The sequence below is a fragment of the Pseudophryne corroboree genome, chromosome 10 (assembly GCF_028390025.1).
Source record: "Pseudophryne corroboree isolate aPseCor3 chromosome 10, aPseCor3.hap2, whole genome shotgun sequence".
NCBI lineage: Eukaryota > Metazoa > Chordata > Amphibia > Anura > Myobatrachidae > Pseudophryne > Pseudophryne corroboree.
Genome location: NC_086453.1, coordinates 9826675 through 9847195, shown reverse-complemented (window position 1 = coordinate 9847195; position 20521 = coordinate 9826675). Strand labels below are relative to the sequence as shown.

Below are 20521 nucleotides of genomic sequence, written 5' to 3'. Positions count from 1 at the left end.
AATTCTCTGCATCACGTGGGTTCTGAGGGATAAAGTGCGGCTGCAATAAACGAAGGGATCATCGATCCCTACATAGAGAGAGCTAAGTGCGTGCTGGTCTTACGCCTGTAGCGCGTGCTAGAACTTCAGCGCAAAAACGTCAGACGTATCGCTATATTATCTGGCAAGTCTTCTTACAGAGCAACTAGCGTACAATAACTGGGGTGTGAGGGGTGCGTATCCTGCAGGGACTCCCCGAAATATAGCCCCAGAGAGACATTTATTTCTGTGGTGCTGCACCAGTGACCCCAGGTAGTATAATGTGACTTACCCCGTCTGATTGCTGGCTCTGATCACTGTATCGGGATATAAACAGACTGGAGATCCAGATCAATCAGCGCAATCTGTGTAACTGGATGGGCCGCAGGGCTCTGTGTAACCGGACGGGCCGCAGGGCTCTGTGTAACCGGACGGGCCGCAGGGCTCTGTGTAACCGGACGGGCCGCAGGGCTCTGTGTAACCGGACGGGCCGCAGGGCTCTGTGTAACCGGACGGGCCGCAGGGCTCTGTGTAACCGGACGGGCCGCAGGGCTCTGTGTAACCGGACGGGCCGCAGGGCTCTGTGTAACCGGATGGGCCGCAGGGCTCTGTGTAACCGGATGGGCCGCAGGGCTCTGTGTAACCGGATGGGCCGCGGGGCTCTGTGTAACCGGATGGGCCGCGGGGCTCTGTGTAACCGGATGGGCCGCAGGGCTCTGTGTAACCGGATGGGCCGCAGGGCTCTGTGTAACCGGATGGGCCGCAAGGCTCTGTGTAACCGGATGGGCCGCGGGGCTCTGTGTAACCGGATGGGCCGCGGGGCTCTGTGTAACCGGATGGGCCGCGGGGCTCTGTGTAACCGGACGGGCCACGGGGCTCGGTGCAACCGGACGGGCCACGGGGCTCGGTGCAACCGGACGGGCCTTGGAGAGAGATAAAGTACCAACCAATCAGCTCCTAAATGTCATTTTTCACACACAGCCTGTGACAGGGAAGTTAGGAGCGGATTGGCAGTTGCTTTATCTCTCTCCAAGGCTCAGTACATAGGCCCTAATATGCAATGAATGAATGCTGAGGGTGAGCGCTACTCCTCGGTTGCGATTGTTGGTAATTATTGTGATGCTTGTGTATTGCAGGAACGGCCGGCACCTCACTAGCCATGCGCTCCGTGTGTTTCCTCATCTTCTGTGCCCATGGTAAGTACAGAATCACCCCCTTTCCTCACCCTCACCTATCATTGCGTTATATAGACATAACCTGTAACCTGCAGCCTCCAACATCTCACCCCAATCCACCAGCCAGGAGTGTCCGAACGGCCCAATGTATACCCTATTCTCTCCCTCACGTCTGACGCCATCCTCTCCCTCACCTTACACCTCTGTAGCTGCTCCTTACGTATGGCTCCTCATCCTCACATATTTCACCCTGACTCCTCGGCTCCATCCTCTCCCTGACTACTCCTCACCCCACCAGGACTCCCCTCACCCCCCGGGACTCCATATTCTCCCTGACTGCTCCTCATCCCACCTGGACTCCATCCTCTCTGACTGATCCTCGCCCCACCGGGACTCCATCCTCTGTCTGACTGCTCCTCGCCCCACCGGGACTCCATCCTCTGTCTGACTGCTCCTCACCCCCGGGACTCCATACTCTCCCTGACTGCTTCTCACCCCACCGGGACATCATCCTCTGTCTGACTGACTGCTCCTCAGTCCGGGACTCCATCCTCTCTCTGACTGCTCCTCAGCCCCAGGACTCCATCCTCTCTCTGACTGCTCCTCAGCCCCAGGACTCCATCCTCTCTCTGACTGCTCCTCAGCCCCAGGACTCCATCCTCTCTCTGACTGCTCCTCAGCCCCAGGACTCCATCCTCTCTCCGACTGCTCCTCAGCCCCAGGACTCCATCCTCTCTCTGACTGCTCCTCAGCCCCAGGACTCCATCCTCTCCCTGACTACTCCTCACCCCACCAGGACTCCCCCCTCTCCCTGACTGCCCCTCACCCCCCGGGACTCCATACTCTCCCTGACTGCTCCTCATCCCACCTGGACTCCATCCTCTCTGACTGATCCTCGCCCCACCGGGACTCCATCCTCTGTCTGACTGCTCCTCACCCCCGGGACTCCATACTCTCCCTGACTTCTCCTCACCCCACCTGGACTCCATCCTCTCTGATTGCTCCTCACCCCCGGGACTCCATACTCTCCCTGACTGCTTCTCAGCCCCAGGACTTCATCCTCTCCCTAACTGCTCCTCACCCCACCGGGACTCCATTCTCTGTCTGACTGCTTCTCACCCCACCAGGACTCCATCCTTTATATGACTGCTCCTCACCCTCAGGGCTCCATCCTCTCTCTGACAGCTCCTCACCCCCAGGGCTCCATCCTCTCTCTGACAGTGCCTCACCCCCGGGACTCCATCCTCTCCCTGACTGCTCCTCACCCCACTGGGACTACATCCTCTCTCTGACTGCTTCTCACCCCACCGGGACATCATCCTCTGTCTGACTCACTGCTCCTCAGTCCGGGACTCCATCCTCTCTCTGACTGCTCCTCAGCCCCGGGACTCCATCCTCTCCCTGACTGCTTCTCACCCCACCTGGACTCCATCCTCTCTCTGACTGCTCCTCAGCCCCAGGACTCCATCCTCTCTGACTGCTCCTCAGCCCCAGGACTCCATCCTCTCTCTGACTGCTCCTCAGCCCACCGGGACTCCATCCTCTCCCTGACTGCTCCTCACCCCACCGGGACTCCATCCTCTCTCTGACTGCTCCTCAGTCCTGGACTCCATCCTCTCTCTGACTGCTCCTCACCCCACCGGGACTCCATCCTCTCTCTGACTGCTCCTCACCCCATCGGGACTCCATTCTCTGTCTGACTGCTTCTCACCCCACCAGGACTCCATCCTTTATATGACTGCTCCTCACCCCCAGGGCTCCATCATCTCTCTGACAGTGCCTCACCCCCGGCACTCCATTCTCTCCCTGACTGCTCCTCACCCCACCGGGACTCCATTCTCTCCCTGACTGCTCCTCACCCCACCGGGACTCCATTCTCTCCCTGACTGCTCCACACCCCACCGGGACTCCATCCTCTCTCTGACTGCTCCTCACCCCCGGGACTCCATCCTCTCACTGACTGCTCCTCACCCCTGGGACTCCATTCTCTCTCTAACTGCTGCTCACCCCACCGGGACTCCATCCTCTTTCTGACTGCTCCTCAACCCACCTGGACTCCATCCTCTCTCTGACTGCTCCTCACCCCACCTGGACTCCATCCTCTCTCTGACTGCTCCTCACCCCACCGGGACTCCATCCTTTCTCTGACTGCTCCTCACCCCATCGGGACTCCATTCTCTGTCTGACTGCTTCTCACCCCACCAGGACTCCATCCTTTATATGACTGCTCCTCACCCCCAGGGCTCCATCATCTCTCTGACAGTGCCTCACCCCCGGCACTCCATTCTCTCCCTGACTGCTCCTCACCCCACCGGGACTCCATTCTCTCCCTGACTGCTCCTCACCCCACCGGGACTCCATTCTCTCCCTGACTGCTCCACACCCCACCGGGACTCCATCCTCTCTCTGACTGCTCCTCACCCCTGGGACTCCATCCTCTCACTGACTGCTCCTCACCCCCGGGACTCCATTCTCTCTCTAACTGCTGCTCACCCCACCGGGACTCCATCCTCTTTCTGACTGCTCCTCAACCCACCTGGACTCCATCCTCTCTCTGACTGCTCCTCACCCCACCTGGACTCCATCCTCTCTCTGACTGCTCCTCACCCCATCGGGACTCCATCCTCTCTCTGACTGCTCCTCACCCCACCGGGACTCCATCCTCTCTCTGACTGCTCCTCACCCCACCGGGACTCCATCCTCTCTCTGACTGCTCCTCACCCCACCGGGACTCCATCCTCTCTCTGACTGCTCCTCACCCCACCGGGACTCCATCCTCTCTCTGACTGCTCCTCACCCCACCGGGACTCCATCCTCTCTCTGACTGCTCCTCAGTCCTGGACTCCATCCTCTCTCTGACTGCTCCTCACCCCACCGGGACTCCATCCTCTCTCTGACTGCTCCTCACCCCATCGGGACTCCATTCTCTGTCTGACTGCTTCTCACCCCACCAGGACTCCATCCTTTATATGACTGCTCCTCACCCCCAGGGCTCCATCATCTCTCTGACAGTGCCTCACCCCCGGCACTCCATTCTCTCCCTGACTGCTCCTCACCCCACCGGGACTCCATTCTCTCCCTGACTGCTCCTCACCCCACCGGGACTCCATTCTCTCCCTGACTGCTCCACACCCCACCGGGACTCCATCCTCTCTCTGACTGCTCCTCACCCCCGGGACTCCATCCTCTCACTGACTGCTCCTCACCCCTGGGACTCCATTCTCTCTCTAACTGCTGCTCACCCCACCGGGACTCCATCCTCTTTCTGACTGCTCCTCAACCCACCTGGACTCCATCCTCTCTCTGACTGCTCCTCACCCCACCTGGACTCCATCCTCTCTCTGACTGCTCCTCACCCCACCGGGACTCCATCCTTTCTCTGACTGCTCCTCACCCCATCGGGACTCCATTCTCTGTCTGACTGCTTCTCACCCCACCAGGACTCCATCCTTTATATGACTGCTCCTCACCCCCAGGGCTCCATCATCTCTCTGACAGTGCCTCACCCCCGGCACTCCATTCTCTCCCTGACTGCTCCTCACCCCACCGGGACTCCATTCTCTCCCTGACTGCTCCTCACCCCACCGGGACTCCATTCTCTCCCTGACTGCTCCACACCCCACCGGGACTCCATCCTCTCTCTGACTGCTCCTCACCCCTGGGACTCCATCCTCTCACTGACTGCTCCTCACCCCCGGGACTCCATTCTCTCTCTAACTGCTGCTCACCCCACCGGGACTCCATCCTCTTTCTGACTGCTCCTCAACCCACCTGGACTCCATCCTCTCTCTGACTGCTCCTCACCCCACCTGGACTCCATCCTCTCTCTGACTGCTCCTCACCCCACCGGGACTCCATCCTCTCTCTGACTGCTCCTCACCCCATCGGGACTCCATTCTCTGTCTGACTGCTTCTCACCCCACCAGGACTCCATCCTTTATATGACTGCTCCTCACCCCCAGGGCTCCATCATCTCTCTGACAGTGCCTCACCCCCGGCACTCCATTCTCTCCCTGACTGCTCCTCACCCCACCGGGACTCCATTCTCTCCCTGACTGCTCCTCACCCCACCGGGACTCCATTCTCTCCCTGACTGCTCCACACCCCACCGGGACTCCATCCTCTCTCTGACTGCTCCTCACCCCCGGGACTCCATCCTCTCACTGACTGCTCCTCACCCCCGGGACTCCATTCTCTCTCTAACTGCTGCTCACCCCACCGGGACTCCATCCTCTTTCTGACTGCTCCTCAACCCACCTGGACTCCATCCTCTCTCTGACTGCTCCTCACCCCACCTGGACTCCATCCTCTCTCTGACTGCTCCTCACCCCACCGGGACTCCATCCTCTCTCTGACTGCTCCTCACCCCACCGGGACTCCATCCTCTCTCTGACTGCTCCTCACCCCACCGGGACTCCATCCTCTCTCTGACTGCTCCTCACCCCACCGGGACTCCATTCTCTGTCTGACTGCTTCTCACCCCACCAGGACTCCATCCTTTATATGACTGCTCCTCACCCCCAGGGCTCCATCATCTCTCTGACAGTGCCTCACCCCCGGGCCTCCATCCTCTCGCTGACTGCTCCTCACCCCACCAGGACTACATCCTCTCTCTGACTGCTCCTCACCCCCGGGACTCTATCCTCTCTCTGACTGCTCCTCACCCCCGGGACTCTATCCTCTCTCTGACTGCTCCTCACCCCCGGGACTCTATCCTCTCTCTGACTGCTCCTCACCCCCAGGACTCCATCCCCTTTCTGACTGCTCCTCACCCCCGGGACTCCATCCTCTCTCTAACTTCTCCTCACCCCACCGGGACTCCATCCTCTTTCTGACTGCTCCTCACCCCACCGGGGCTCCATCCTGTCTCTGACTGCTCCTCATCCCCGGGACTCCATCCTCTCCCTGACTGCTCCTCACCCCACCTGGACTCCATCCTCTCTCTGACTGCTCCTCATCCCACCGGGACTCCATCCTCTCTCTGACTGCTCCTCACCCCACGGGACATCATCCTCTCTCTGACTGCTCCTCAGTCCCGGACTCCATCCTCTCTGACTGCTCCTCACCCCCAGGACTCCATACTCTCCCTGACTGCTTCTCACCCCACCTGGACTCCATCCTCTATGACTGCTCCTCACCCTGGAACTTCATCCTCTCTGACTGCTCCTCACCCCCGGGACTCCATCCTCTCTCTGACTGCGCCTCACCCCACCGGGACTCCATCCTCTCTCTGACTGCTCCTCAGTCCCGGACACCATACTCTCCCTGACTGCTTCTCACCCCACCGGGACTACATTCTCTGTCTGACTGCCCGTCACCCCCAGGACTCCATCCCCTTTCTGACTGCTCCTCGCCCCCGGGACTCCATCCTCTCTCTAACTGCTCCTCACCCCACCAGGACTCCATCCTCTCTCTAACTGCTCCTCACCCCACCAGGACTCCATCCTCTCTCTAACTGCTCCTCACCCCACCAGGACTCCATCCTCTCTCTGACTGCTCCTCAGCCCCAGGACTCCATCCTCTCCCTGACTGCTTCTCACCCCCACCTGGACTCCATCCTCTCTCTGACTGCTCCTCACCCCACCGGGACTCCATCCTCTCTCTGACTGCTCCTCACCCCCGGGACTCCATTCTCTCTCTAACTGCTCCTCACCCCACCGGGACTCCATCCTCTTTCTGGCTGCTCCTCACCCCACTGGGGCTCCATCCTGTCTCTGACTGCTCCTCACCCCGGGACTCCATCCTCTCCCTGACTGCTCCTCACCCCACCGGGACTACATTCTCTGTCTGACTGCCCCTCACCCCCAGGGCTCCATCCCCTTTCTGACTGCTCCTCACCCCCGGGACTCCATCCTCTCTCTAACTGCTCCTCACCCCACCAGGACTCCATCCTCTCTCTGACAGCTCCTCAGCCCCAGGACTCTATCCTCTCCCTGACTGCTTCTCACCCCCGGGACTCCATTCTCTCTCTGACTGCTCCTCAGTCCCGGACTCCATCCTCTCTCTGACTGCTCCTCACCCCACCGGGACTCCGTCCTCTCTCTGACTGCTCCTCAGTCCCGGACTCCATCCTCTCTCTGACTGCTCCTCACCCCACCGGGACATCATCCTCTCTCTGACTGCTCCTCAGTCCCGGACTCCATCCTCTCTCTGACTGCTCCTCACCCCCAGGACTCCATACTCTCCCTGACTGCTCCTCACCCCACCGGGACTCCATTCTCTCTCTGACTGTTCCTCACCCCACGAATCTCCATCCTGTCTCTGACTACTCCTCACCCCACCAGGGCTCCATCCTCTCTCTGACTGCTCCTCAGCGCCGGGACTCCATCCTCTCTCTGACTGCTCCTCACCCCACCGAGACTCCATTCTATCTCTGACTACTCCTCAGTCTCGGGACTCCATCCTATCTCTTACTGCTCCTCAGCCCCGGGACTCCATCATCTATCTGACTGCTCCTCACCCCACCGAGACTCCATTCTATCTCTGACTGCTCCTCGGCCCCGGGACTCCATCCTGTCTCTGACTGTTCATTATTTCTAGATCTCCAGCCTCTCGTTTCTGTATTTGCTGTTATTAGTCTTTACATATTGTCCTCTTGCCCCATGTTATTGCATATTGATAAAAGTACATTGTGGCAGCCATATTGGTAAAGGACAAATAGTGATATATAAATAATAAAATCAATCAGCAGCATTTTTAGGAATAAGAGGTCAGTCATTCACAGAAGCAGCACCATGTAAGTGCCCTTGGGCCTGGATTTACCTCATGGGAGGTTATGTACCAAATCCTTAATACCATAAGATTCAAATCTATTTATTTTTCTCAAAAATCTTGACATTGGTATTGTGTGGAAAACTCTGTCGCCTCTCAGCCTACGCCGCCCCTGGGCGCAGGTCTTCTGTCTCTGACGCAGAGTCCAGCCCCGGCATATACCTCAGCCACCCCTGGGCGCAGGTCTCCTGTCTCTGACGCTGAATCCAGCCCCGGCATATACCTCAGCCACCCCTGGGCGCAGGTCTTCTGTCTCTGACGCTGAATCCAGCCCCGGCATATACCTCAGCCACCCCTGGGCGTAGGTCTCCTGTCTCTGACGCTGAATCCAGCCCCGGCATATACCTCAGCCGCCCCTGGGCGCAGGTCTCCTGTCTCTGACGCTGAATCCAGCCCGGGCATATACCTCAGCCACCCCTGGGCGTAGGTCTCCTGTCTCTGACGCTGAATCCAGCCCCGGCATATACCTCAGCCACCCCTGGGCGCAGGTCTCCTGTCTCTGACGCTGAATCCAGCCCCGGCATATACCTCAGCCACCCCTGGGCGCAGGTCTCCTGTCTCTGACGCTGAATCCAGCCCCGGCATATACCTCAGCCACCACTGGGCGCAGGTCTCCTGTCTCTGACGCAGAGTCCAGCCCCGGTATATACCTCAGCCACCCCTTGGCGCAGGTCTCCTGTCTCTGACGCAGAGTCCAGCCCCGACATATACCTCAGCCACCCCTTGGCGCAGGTCTCCTGTCTCTGACGCAGAGTCCAGCCCCGGCATATACCTCAGCCACCCCTGGGCGCAGGTCTCCCATCTCTGACGCAGAGTCCAGCCCCGGCATATACCTCAGCTACCCCTGGGCGCAGGTCTCCTGTCTCTGACGCTGAATCCAGCCCCGGCATATACCTCAGCCACCCCTGGGCGCAGGTCTCCTGTCTCTGACGCAGAGCCCAGCCCCGGCATATACCTCAGCCGCCCCTGGGCGCAGGTCCCCCGTCTCAGGACGCAGAGTCCAGCCCCAGCATATACCTCAGCCACCCCTGGGCGCAGGTCTCCTGTCTCTGACGCAGAGTCCAGCCCCGGTATATACCTCAGCCGCCCCTGGGCGCAGGTCTCCTGTCTCTGACGCTGAATCCAGCCCCGGTATATACCTCAGCCGCCCCTGGGCGCAGGTCTCCTGTCTCTGACGCAGAGTCCAGCCCCAGCATATACCTCAGCCACCCCTGGGCACAGGTCTCCTGTCTCTGACGCAGAGTCCAGCCCCGGCATATACCTCAGCCGCCCCTGGGCGCAGGTCCCCCGTCTCTGACGTAGAGTCCAGCCCCGGCATATACCTCAGCCACCCCTGGGCGCAGGTCTCCTGTCTCTGACGCTGAATCCAGCCCCGGCATATATCTCAGCCACCCCTGGGTGCAGTACTCCTGTCTCTGACGCTGAATCCAGCCCGGGCATATACCTCAGCCACCCCTGGGCGTAGGTCTCCTGTCTCTGACGCTGAATCCAGCCCCGGCATATACCTCAGCCGCCCCTGGGCGCAGGTCTCCTGTCTCTGACGCAGAGTCCAGCCCCGGCATATACCTCAGCCACCCCTGGGCGCAGGTCTCCTGTCTCTGATGCAGAGTCCAGCCCCGGCATATACCTCAGCCACCCCTGGGCACAGGTCTCCTGTCTCTGACGCTGAATCCAGCCCCGGCATATACCTCAGCCACCCCTGGGCGCAGATCTCCTGTCTCTGACGCAGAGTCCAGCCCCGGCATATACCTCAGCCACCCCTGGGCGCAGGTCTCCTGTCTCTGACGCAGAGTCCAGCCCCAGCATATACCTCAGCCGCCCCTGGGCGCAGGTCCCCGGTCTCTGACGCAGAGTCCAGCCCCAGCATATACCTCAGCCACCGCTGGTCGCAGGTCTCCTGTCTCTGACGCTGAATCCAGCCCCGGCATATACCTCAGCCACCCCTGGGCGCAGGTCTCCTGTCTCTGACGCAGAGTCCAGCCCCGGTATATACCTCAGCCGCCCCTGGGCGCAGGTCTCCTGTCTCTGACGCAGAGTCCAGCCCCGGCATATACCTCAGCCGCCCCTGGGCGCAGGTCTCCTGTCTCTGATGCAGAGTCCAGCCCCGGCATATACCTCAGCCACCCCTGGGCGCAGGTCTCCTGTCTCTGATGCAGAGTCCAGCCCCGGCATATACCTCAGCCACTCCTGGGCGCAGGTCTCCCATCTCTGACGCAGAGTCCAGCCCCGACATATACCTCAGCCACTCCTGGGCGCAGGTCTCCTGTCTCTGACGCTGAATCCAGCCCCGGCATATACCTCAGCCGCCCCTGGGCGCAGGTCCCCCGTCTCTGACGCAGAGTCCAGCCCCGGCATATACCTCAGCCACCCCTGGGCGCAGGTCTCCTGTCTCTGACGCAGAGTCCAGCCCCAGCATATACCTCAGCCACTCCTGGGCGCAGGTCTCCCATCTCTGACACAGAGTCCAGCCCCGACATATACCTCAGCCACCCCTGGGCACAGGTCTCCTGTCTCTGACGCTGAATCCAGCCCCGGCATATACCTCAGCCGCCCCTGGGCGCAGGTCTCCTGTCTCTGACGCTGAATCCAGCCCCGGCATATACCTCAGCCACCCCTGGGCGCAGGTCTCCTGTCTCTGACGCTGAATCCAGCCCCGGCATATACCTCAGCCACCCCTGGGCGCAGGTCTCCTGTCTCTGACGCTGAATCCAGCCCCGGCATATACCTCAGCCACCACTGGGCGCAGGTCTCCTGTCTCTGACGCAGAGTCCAGCCCCGGTATATACCTCAGCCACCCCTTGGCGCAGGTCTCCTGTCTCTGACGCAGAGTCCAGCCCCGACATATACCTCAGCCACCCCTTGGCGCAGGTCTCCTGTCTCTGACGCAGAGTCCAGCCCCGGCATATACCTCAGCCACCCCTGGGCGCAGGTCTCCCGTCTCTGACGCAGAGTCCAGCCCCGGCATATACCTCAGCTACCCCTGGGCGCAGGTCTCCTGTCTCTGACGCTGAATCCAGCCCCGGCATATACCTCAGCCACCCCTGGGCGCAGGTCTCCTGTCTCTGACGCAGAGCCCAGCCCCGGCATATACCTCAGCCGCCCCTGGGCGCAGGTCCCCCGTCTCAGGACGCAGAGTCCAGCCCCAGCATATACCTCAGCCACCCCTGGGCGCAGGTCTCCTGTCTCTGACGCAGAGTCCAGCCCCGGTATATACCTCAGCCGCCCCTGGGCGCAGGTCTCCTGTCTCTGACGCTGAATCCAGCCCCGGTATATACCTCAGCCGCCCCTGGGCGCAGGTCTCCTGTCTCTGACGCAGAGTCCAGCCCCAGCATATACCTCAGCCACCCCTGGGCACAGGTCTCCTGTCTCTGACGCAGAGTCCAGCCCCGGCATATACCTCAGCCGCCCCTGGGCGCAGGTCCCCCGTCTCTGACGTAGAGTCCAGCCCCAGCATATACCTCAGCCACCTCTGGGCGCAGGTCTCCTGTCTCTGACGCTGAATCCAGCCCGGGCATATACCTCAGCCACCCCTGGGCGTAGGTCTCCTGTCTCTGACGCTGAATCCAGCCCCGGCATATACCTCAGCCGCCCCTGGGCGCAGGTCTCCTGTCTCTGACGCAGAGTCCAGCCCCGGCATATACCTCAGCCACCCCTGGGCACAGGTCTCCTGTCTCTGACGCTGAATCCAGCCCCGGCATATACCTCAGCCACCCCTGGGCGCAGATCTCCTGTCTCTGACGCAGAGTCCAGCCCCGGCATATACCTCAGCCACCCCTGGGCGCAGGTCTCCTGTCTCTGACGCAGAGTCCAGCCCCGGCATATACCTCAGCCGCCCCTGGGCGCAGGTCCCCGGTCTCTGACGCAGAGTCCAGCCCCAGCATATACCTCAGCCACCGCTGGGCGCAGGTCTCCTGTCTCTGACGCTGAATCCAGCCCCGGCATATACCTCAGCCACCCCTGGGCGCAGGTCTCCTGTCTCTGACGCAGAGTCCAGCCCCGGTATATACCTCAGCCGCCCCTGGGCGCAGGTCTCCTGTCTCTGACGCAGAGTCCAGCCCCGGCATATACCTCAGCCACCCCTGGGCACAGGTCTCCTGTCTCTGACGCTGAATCCAGCCCCGGCATATACCTCAGCCACCCCTGGGCGCAGATCTCCTGTCTCTGACGCAGAGTCCAGCCCCGGCATATACCTCAGCCACCCCTGGGCGCAGGTCTCCTGTCTCTGACGCAGAGTCCAGCCCCAGCATATACCTCAGCCGCCCCTGGGCGCAGGTCCCCGGTCTCTGACGCAGAGTCCAGCCCCAGCATATACCTCAGCCACCGCTGGGCGCAGGTCTCCTGTCTCTGACGCTGAATCCAGCCCCGGCATATACCTCAGCCACCCCTGGGCGCAGGTCTCCTGTCTCTGACGCAGAGTCCAGCCCCGGTATATACCTCAGCCGCCCCTGGGCGCAGGTCTCCTGTCTCTGACGCAGAGTCCAGCCCCGGCATATACCTCAGCCGCCCCTGGGCACAGGTCTCCTGTCTCTGATGCAGAGTCCAGCCCCAGCATATACCTCAGCCACTCCTGGGCGCAGGTCTCCCATCTCTGACGCAGAGTCCAGCCCCGACATATACCTCAGCCACTCCTGGGCGCAGGTCTCCTGTCTCTGATGCTGAATCCAGCCCCGGCATATACCTCAGCCACCCCTGGGCGCAGGTCTCCTGTCTCTGACGCTGAATCCAGCCCCGGCATATACCTCAGCCGCCCCTGGGCGCAGGTCCCCCGTCTCTGACGCAGAGTCCAGCCCCGGCATATACCTCAGCCACCCCTGGGCGCAGGTCTCCTGTCTCTGACGCAGAGTCCAGCCCCAGCATATACCTCAGCCACTCCTGGGCGCAGGTCTCCCATCTCTGACACAGAGTCCAGCCCCGACATATACCTCAGCCACTCCTGGGCGCAGGTCTCCTGTCTCTGATGCTGAATCCAGCCCCGGCATATACCTCAGCCGCCCCTGGGCGCAGGTCTCCTGTCTCTGACGCTGAATCCAGCCCCGGCATATACCTCAGCCGCCCCTGGGCGCAGGTCTCCTGTCTCTGACGCTGAATCCAGCCCCGGCATATACCTCAGCCGCCCCTGGGCGCAGGTCTCCTGTCTCTGACGCAGAGTCCAGCCCCGGCATATACCTCAGCCACCCCTGGGCGCAGGTCTCCTGTCTCTGACGCTGAATCCAGCCCCGGCATATACCTCAGCCACCCCTGGGCGCAGGCCTCCTGTCTCTGACGCTGAATCCAGCCCCGGCATATACCTCAGCCACCCCTGGGCGTAGGTCTCCTGTCTCTGACGCAGAGTCCAGCCCCAGCATATACCTCAGCCACCCCTGGGCGCAGGTCTCCTGTCTCTGACGCTGAATGCAGCCCCGGCATATACCTCAGCCACCCCTGGGCGCAGGTCTCCTGTCTCTGACGCAGAGTCCAGCCCCGGCATATACCTCAGCCGCCCCTGGGCGCAGGTCTCCTGTCTCTGACGCTGAATCCAGCCCCGGCACATACCTCAGCCGCCCCTGGGCGCAGGTCCCCCATCTCTGACGCAGAGTCCAGCACCGGCATATACCTCAGCCACCCCTGGGCGCAGGTCTCCCATCTCTGACGCAGAGTCCAGCCCCGGCATATACCTCAGCCACCCCTGGGCGCAGGTCTCCTGTCTCTGACGCTGAATCCAGCCCCGGCATATACCTCAGCCACCCCTGGGCGCAGGTCTCCTGTCTCTGACGCAGAGTCCAGCCCCGGCATATACCTCAGCCACCCCTGGGCGCAGGTCTCCTGTCTCTGACGCTGAATCCAGCCCCGGCATATACCTCAGCCACCCCTGGGCGCAGGTCTTCTGTCTCTGACGCTGAGTCCAGCCCCAGCATATACCTCAGCCGCCCCTGGGCGCAGGTCTCCTGTCTCTGACGCAGAATCCAGCCCAGGCATATACCTCAGCCACCCCTGGGTGCAGGTCTCCTGTCTCTGACGCAGAATCCAGCCCAGGCATATACCTCAGCCACCCCTGGGTGCAGGTCTTCTGTCTCTGACGCTGAATCCAGCCCCGGCATATACCTCGGCCACCCCTGGGCGCAGGTCTCCTGTCTCTGACGCAGAGTCCAGCCCCGGCATATACCTCAGCCACCCCTGGGTGCAGGTCTCCTGTCTCTGACGCAGAGTCCAGCCCCGGCATATACCTCAGCCACCCCTGGGCGCAGGTCTCCTGTCTCTGACGCAGAGTCCAGCCCCGGCATATACCTCAGCCACCCCTGGGCGCAGGTCTCCTGTCTCGGACGCTGAATCCAGCCCCGGTATATACCTCAGCCACCCCTGGGCGCAGGTCTCCTGTCTCTGAATCCAGCCCCGGCATATACCTCAGCCACCCCTGGGCGCAGGTCTCCTGTCTCTGACGCAGAGTCCAGCCCCGGCATATACCTCAGCCACCCCTGGGCACAGGTCTCCTGTCTCTGATGCAGAGTCCAGCCCCGGCATATACCTCAGCCACCCCTGGGCGCAGGTCTCCTGTCTCTGAGTCCAAGGCTTCATATGTACTGTCCGATACTCACTTTTCTCTTTGTATTGTAGGACTCTTGGCCCAGCAGCAGCCGTATGACCCAGCGTATGACAACCCGACAGGTGAGACTACCCCCGAGCACGTCACAGAGACATTACAGGCATTTGTCGGACTTCCCTGCAATGAAGGAACCTTTGATCTCTGGATAAGAGAACGTGATCTCAGCGGATACGAGGATTCCTATTCTTACGCTGTTGTTTTCCCTTTGTCTTACAGATGCCCCATATTACTACGATTATGACGGTAAGGGACAGATGTATGCTCACTTTCAGCAAGACTCTGCCAGCGTACATCCCCCGTGCCAATGATACCCCCACCCAGCAGGACCCTTCTGTGCGTTGTGGCTCGTTTCATGTTCTCACCTCCCCAGTAACTTGTAAATGTCGAAAATTATCCCGTTAGGTGAACGGGCTTCTCACTCAATTAGGGTCTGATTCATGATCGTAAGTAAAGAAAATTATCAAGCAACTGGGCAAAACCATGTGCACTGCAGGTGGGGCAGATGTAACATGTGCAGAGAGAGTTAGATTTGGGTGGGTTATATTGTTTCTGTGCAGGGTAAATAGTGGCTGCTTTATTTTTACACTGCAGTTTAGATTTCAGTTTGAACACACCACACCCAAATCTAACTCTCTCTGCACATGTTACTTCCGCCCCACCTGCAGTGCACATGGTTTTGCCAAGTTGCTTGATAATTTGCTTTACTTACAAACATGAGTCAGACCATTAGAGCGTAAGCTCCACTGTCACGGGGTCTGGTGTGAATGAATAACCATTCTGACCTACGCTGTAGAGACGCTGGCACTATACAGATAAAGGGTAATAATAAAATATTGGTTTTAAGGTAATGGTAACATAAATCGTGGTTAGCGCCGCTTTGCCCCGTGATGGTCTGTGTTATGTCACATATTTCTACATTAATAATTGCAGTATCGCCCACTGGGCACGTACTATTTCGGGGTCCGCGAGGGTGTGGTATCAGTATTCAGTGAACACTGACAGTCTGAATGCCGACGTGGACATTATGTCGGCAGGGAAAATGTTAAGGCGACAGGTTCATAATGTAAAATGTCGACACCAGAATGCCGACATACTGTTTTGTGCATATTTTAGCTTATCTCTAAACCTAACCCTAAAAATAACACAAAAATATAGTCGACATTTTGGTGTATACAGTATGAAAATTTGGACCGTGTTGCCATTTTACATATTGACGTAATGTCCATGTCGGCATTCTGAGTGGGGTCTGGATTAGGGTGAATGAGAGCATTTGTGTGGGTAGGAACAGACTCCATACTGTGGATTCCGCGGAGACACCTGTTCTGTTTTCCCCGGACGTCCGGATACGTCTGTTGTGTCGGCATATGCTGCGTGTATCTAACACTTGCTGTGTATACTGAATACTGGGATTCTTTGCAGAGCAATCTCTGGGGCCACAGCAGCCGAATCAGCAGATCCAGACGGGGTTCCATGTCCTGACTCAGCCGGATGTTCACCAGTCGTTGGATCAGTTCCAGTACGTCCCCCAGCAGCAGCAGCAGACCCAGCAGGAGGTTATCCCAGTCCCGACATTCGGTGAGTCCCCTGGTAACCAACACCGCCGACGCATTTCACTTTCTGTAACTGAATGTGATGATGTATAATCGCTGCTGGAAACAGAGTAATACATGGCTGGATTTAGGTCTATACTGGTGCAGTGTCTGTATGGGAGTGTCACCAGGAATAACGCTTTACCTAATGTTTCTGCTGGTGCCTCATTCTCTGTAGTCACCAGGCCTATAACATACAGGATATTCTGCAGTACAGTATATGCCTGTAACGGTTCCGTTGCTTTCGCGGTATATGCCTGTAAGTGTTCCATCACGTTTTGCTTTATATATGTCTGTAATGGTTCCGCAGTATATGCCTGTAACCGTTCTGCTGCATTTCGCAGTATATGTCTGTAATGGTTCCGCAGTGTATGCCTGTAATGGTTCCGTTGCGTTCCGCAGTATATGCCTGTAATCGTTCCGCAGTATATGCCTGTAACAGGTCCGACGCGTTCCGCAGTATATGCCTGTAACGGTTCAGTTGCGTTCCGCAGTATATGCCTGTAACGGTTCAGTTGCGTTCCGCAGTATATGCCTGTAACTGTTCCGATGCGTTCCGCAGTATATGCCTGTAACGGTTCAGTTGCGTTCCGCAGTATATGCCTGTAACTGTTCAGTTGCGTTCCGCAGTATATGCCTGTAACTGTTCCGATGCGTTCCGCAGTGTATGCCTGTAATGGTTCCGTTGCGTTCCGCAGTATATGCCTGTAATCGTTCCGCAGTATATGCCTGTAACAGGTCCGACGCGTTCCGCAGTATATGCCTGTAACAGGTCCGACGCGTTCCGCAGTATATGCCTGTAACGGTTCAGTTGCGTTCCGCAGTATATGCCTGTAACTGTTCCGTTGCGTTCCGCAGTATATGCCTGTAACGGTTCAGTTGCGTTCCGCAGTATATGCCTGTAACTGTTCCGATGCGTTCCGCAGTATATGCCTGTAACTGTTCAGTTGCGTTCCGCAGTATATGCCTGTAACTGTTCCGTTGCGTTCCGCAGTGTATGCCTGTAATGGTTCCGTTGCGTTCCGCAGTATATGCCTGTAATCGTTCCGCAGTATATGCCTGTAACAGGTCCGACGCGTTCCGCAGTATATGCCTGTAACGGTTCAGTTGCGTTCCGCAGTATATGCCTGTAACTGTTCCGATGCGTTCCGCAGTATATGCCTGTAACGGTTCAGTTGCGTTCCGCAGTATATGCCTGTAACTGTTCCGATGCGTTCCGCAATATATGCCTGTAACGGTTCCGATGAGTTCCGCAGTATATGCCTGTAACGGTTCAGTTGCGTTCCGCAGTATATGCCTGTAACTGTTCCGATGCGTTCCGCAATATATGCCTGTAACGGTTCCGATGCGTTCCGCAATATATGCCTGTAACTGTTCCAATGCGTTCCACAATATATGCCTGTAACGGTTCCGATGCGTTCCGCAATATATGCCTGTAACTGTTCCGATGCGTTCCGCAATATATGCCTGTAACTGTTCCGTTGCGTTCCGCAGTATATGCCTGTAACGGTTCAGTTGCGTTCCGCAGTATATGCCTGTAACTGTTCCGATGCGTTCCGCAGTATATGCCTGTAACGGTTCAGTTGCGTTCCGCAGTATATGCCTGTAACTGTTCCGATGCGTTCCGCAATATATGCCTGTAACGGTTCCGATGAGTTCCGCAGTATATGCCTGTAACGGTTCAGTTGCGTTCCGCAGTATATGCCTGTAACTGTTCCGATGCGTTCCGCAATATATGCCTGTAACGGTTCCGATGAGTTCCGCAGTATATGCCTGTAACGGTTCAGTTGCGTTCCGCAGTATATGCCTGTAACTGTTCCGATGCGTTCCGCAGTATATGCCTGTAACAGTTCCACAGTATATACCTGTAACGGTTCCGATGAGTTCCGCTGTATATCCCGTCACGTTCTAGTAACCCTGTATTTTTCTCTTTCAGATACTTATCAAACTGAACCAACAGAGCCGGGGCCCCTGGGTAAGTACCAGGTAGCTGACTGTAACCAGCTGTAGGTCGTTCAGTGACGGATATATTACCCTGGCACTCCACTGGGGGGGGGGGTTTCTCTATTGTTTTTGTATAATGCCTGGTACAGTCATTGGCTGTACAGTGCTGAGTATGCCTGTGTTCCCGTACAGATTGCCGCGAGGAGCAGTACCCCTGCACCCGCCTATACTCCGTACACAAACCCTGCAAGCAGTGCCTGCAAGGGATCTGCCTGTACAGGTAGGTGGCGCTCTCGCACTGTGTCGTTAGCTGGCTCCTGTGACAAATGCTCCACTTCTCAGTCTTGGTTCCCAGTAGTAAAATGCGATATATAATGTATCCCCCTGATCAGCGGCAGAAAACGTTACATGTTCTGTGTTTTGTTACAACCAATAACATTTCCCTTTTACTGTGTCCTGCGTCACCCCCCAAACTCTGAGCGCTGTCCTTGTGTTTTCCAGCCTCCGCCGCATGTATGTGATAAACAAAGAAATCTGTGTGCGTATTGTATGTGCACACGAGGAACTCCTGAGAGGTGAGAACCTGTAATATGCATCCTATAATCCGTGTAACACGCTCTGAAACACGTGTCCTATTATCTATGGTACATACGTTCTATAATCTGTGTTACATACTCTAACCCGTGTCCTATTATCTATGTTACATACGCTATAACCTGTGTTACATGCGCTGTAACATGTATCCTATTATCTATGGTACACACGTCCTACGATCCGTGTAACATACTCTGAAACACGTGTCCTATTATCAATTTTACACACACGCTATAATCCGTGTAACATGCGCTGTAACACGTGTCCTTTGATCCAGTTTACTCCTACAACTATGATCTGTATAACACGCTCTGAAACACGTGTCCTTTACCTTTTTCAACATGTATGATGCTGTGTATCTGTGCACTTTGTCTGTATTCTGCACAATAGCTGCATTTGACTCGCACATGTTATATGACATGAGTAACTGGCATACGTGACTCGCACATGTATGACATGAGTAACTGGCACATGCCACTCGCACACGTTATGTGACATGAGTAACGGACACACAACACTAGCTCGTGTCCTCTGATCTGTAGAACACCCACACGTGGCTCACACATTTCCACGTTACATACATCATTGTATGTTTTCTAGCACATGAAGCCATGTCCTGTAGAGGCATGACGTGGTCTGCACAGAGAACACGTGACACACAGAGAGCTGACCTGCATGGCGTGTAATATGCGTGTGTGCAGCAGAGCCTGCGCCCTGGACACGAGTTGCAGCGTTCTTGGTCGGTGACCGCTGTATTGTGTGTAATGTAATCTCTTTCCCTTCTCCTCCCCAGCTGACCTCTGCAGGGACAAGTACCCGCGCTGCGGGGTGGTGGCATCCACTGGCATGTGCCATTCTGTGGCCTCTCAGTGCAGCAAGAGCTGTGGCGGCTGCTAGATGATCCCGGTGCCACCAGCAAGGAGCCCCCGCCACCTGGCGCCGCCCGCAGTCAGTGTGATTACTGGAGGGGTGGGAGGTGGTTAGTAGTATTTCCCCGTATCTTACTGTTTGTACTGTATGTGCCACACTGATGGGCACCGTCTGAGATATGATAGCCAGCCCAGCACACTGCACTTCACCGCCATGTCCTCCAAACTCTGCCTGGGACTGGTTTCCCCGGCGGCTGAGGGCTCCGATTACGTTGCGGTCAGTCGCCTGCCGCGATGTGAGAATCTGCGGGACGTCATTGTGTATGAAGTTGGGTGACAAAGACACCGCGCGATCACGGGTGCTTTCAGGAACTTTGCCAGGGGCCCCCCCGAGCTCCAGGCCCATTCATCATGTACTGTATTCCTGCCTGGCCACCCTCCTACTTACCCTGCTTCTTCATTACTGTCCCCTCTGCTCCATCGCACACTGGCCTCCATCTTCATCATGCCTCCGGCCTCCATCTCACTGCCCTCCCTGACCTCTATTGCTCAAGTCTTCTTCTGACTTCACATTCCAGCTTCCCAGAATCACCACCCGCTTCACACTCACATTATGGGATGTTGTGTTTTGTTTTTATTTGACTTTTTTTTTTACTTTTTGTAATTTTTTTGTATAAAAGATAAATAAAGTGCAGAATTTTATCTTGTGCTGTAGAGGGCGCCAGAGTGTAATTCTCATTCTCTGTGGGGCACATGACAACTGTGTGGGGCACAGAGCTGGGGGCGGCACTGGGTGCCAGTAACCGATTGGTACCATAGATTTGCTGGGTATAAACCGGGATTTCACGTACTGAGTGGGCAAGAAAGTATTTTACGACAAAGCACATATACCCCCATCTGCCTAACCCTGGCTGCTATACATAAACAATCCTATATAATAAAACGCTAACGCTGCCCCTTAGCTCTATAGGGGGAGGCAAG

The 20521-nt window shown here is 57.5% G+C and overlaps 1 protein-coding gene across 1 annotated transcript in view; it reads left to right on the top strand.

Annotated features, from left to right (window-relative positions):
* The window catches only part of MFAP2 (microfibril associated protein 2), a 31274-nt gene extending 11020 nt beyond the window's left edge, over positions 1 to 20254 (top strand). The window contains 8 exon segments of the mRNA XM_063943896.1: positions 1155 to 1214; positions 14556 to 14606; positions 14761 to 14787; positions 15964 to 16119; positions 18070 to 18108; positions 18270 to 18357; positions 18579 to 18652; positions 19465 to 20254. Coding sequence (XP_063799966.1) covers positions 1155 to 1214; positions 14556 to 14606; positions 14761 to 14787; positions 15964 to 16119; positions 18070 to 18108; positions 18270 to 18357; positions 18579 to 18652; positions 19465 to 19568 — 599 coding nt within the window. The 3' untranslated portion in view covers positions 19569 to 20254.
* Positions 20255 to 20521: the final 267 nt, after the last annotated feature.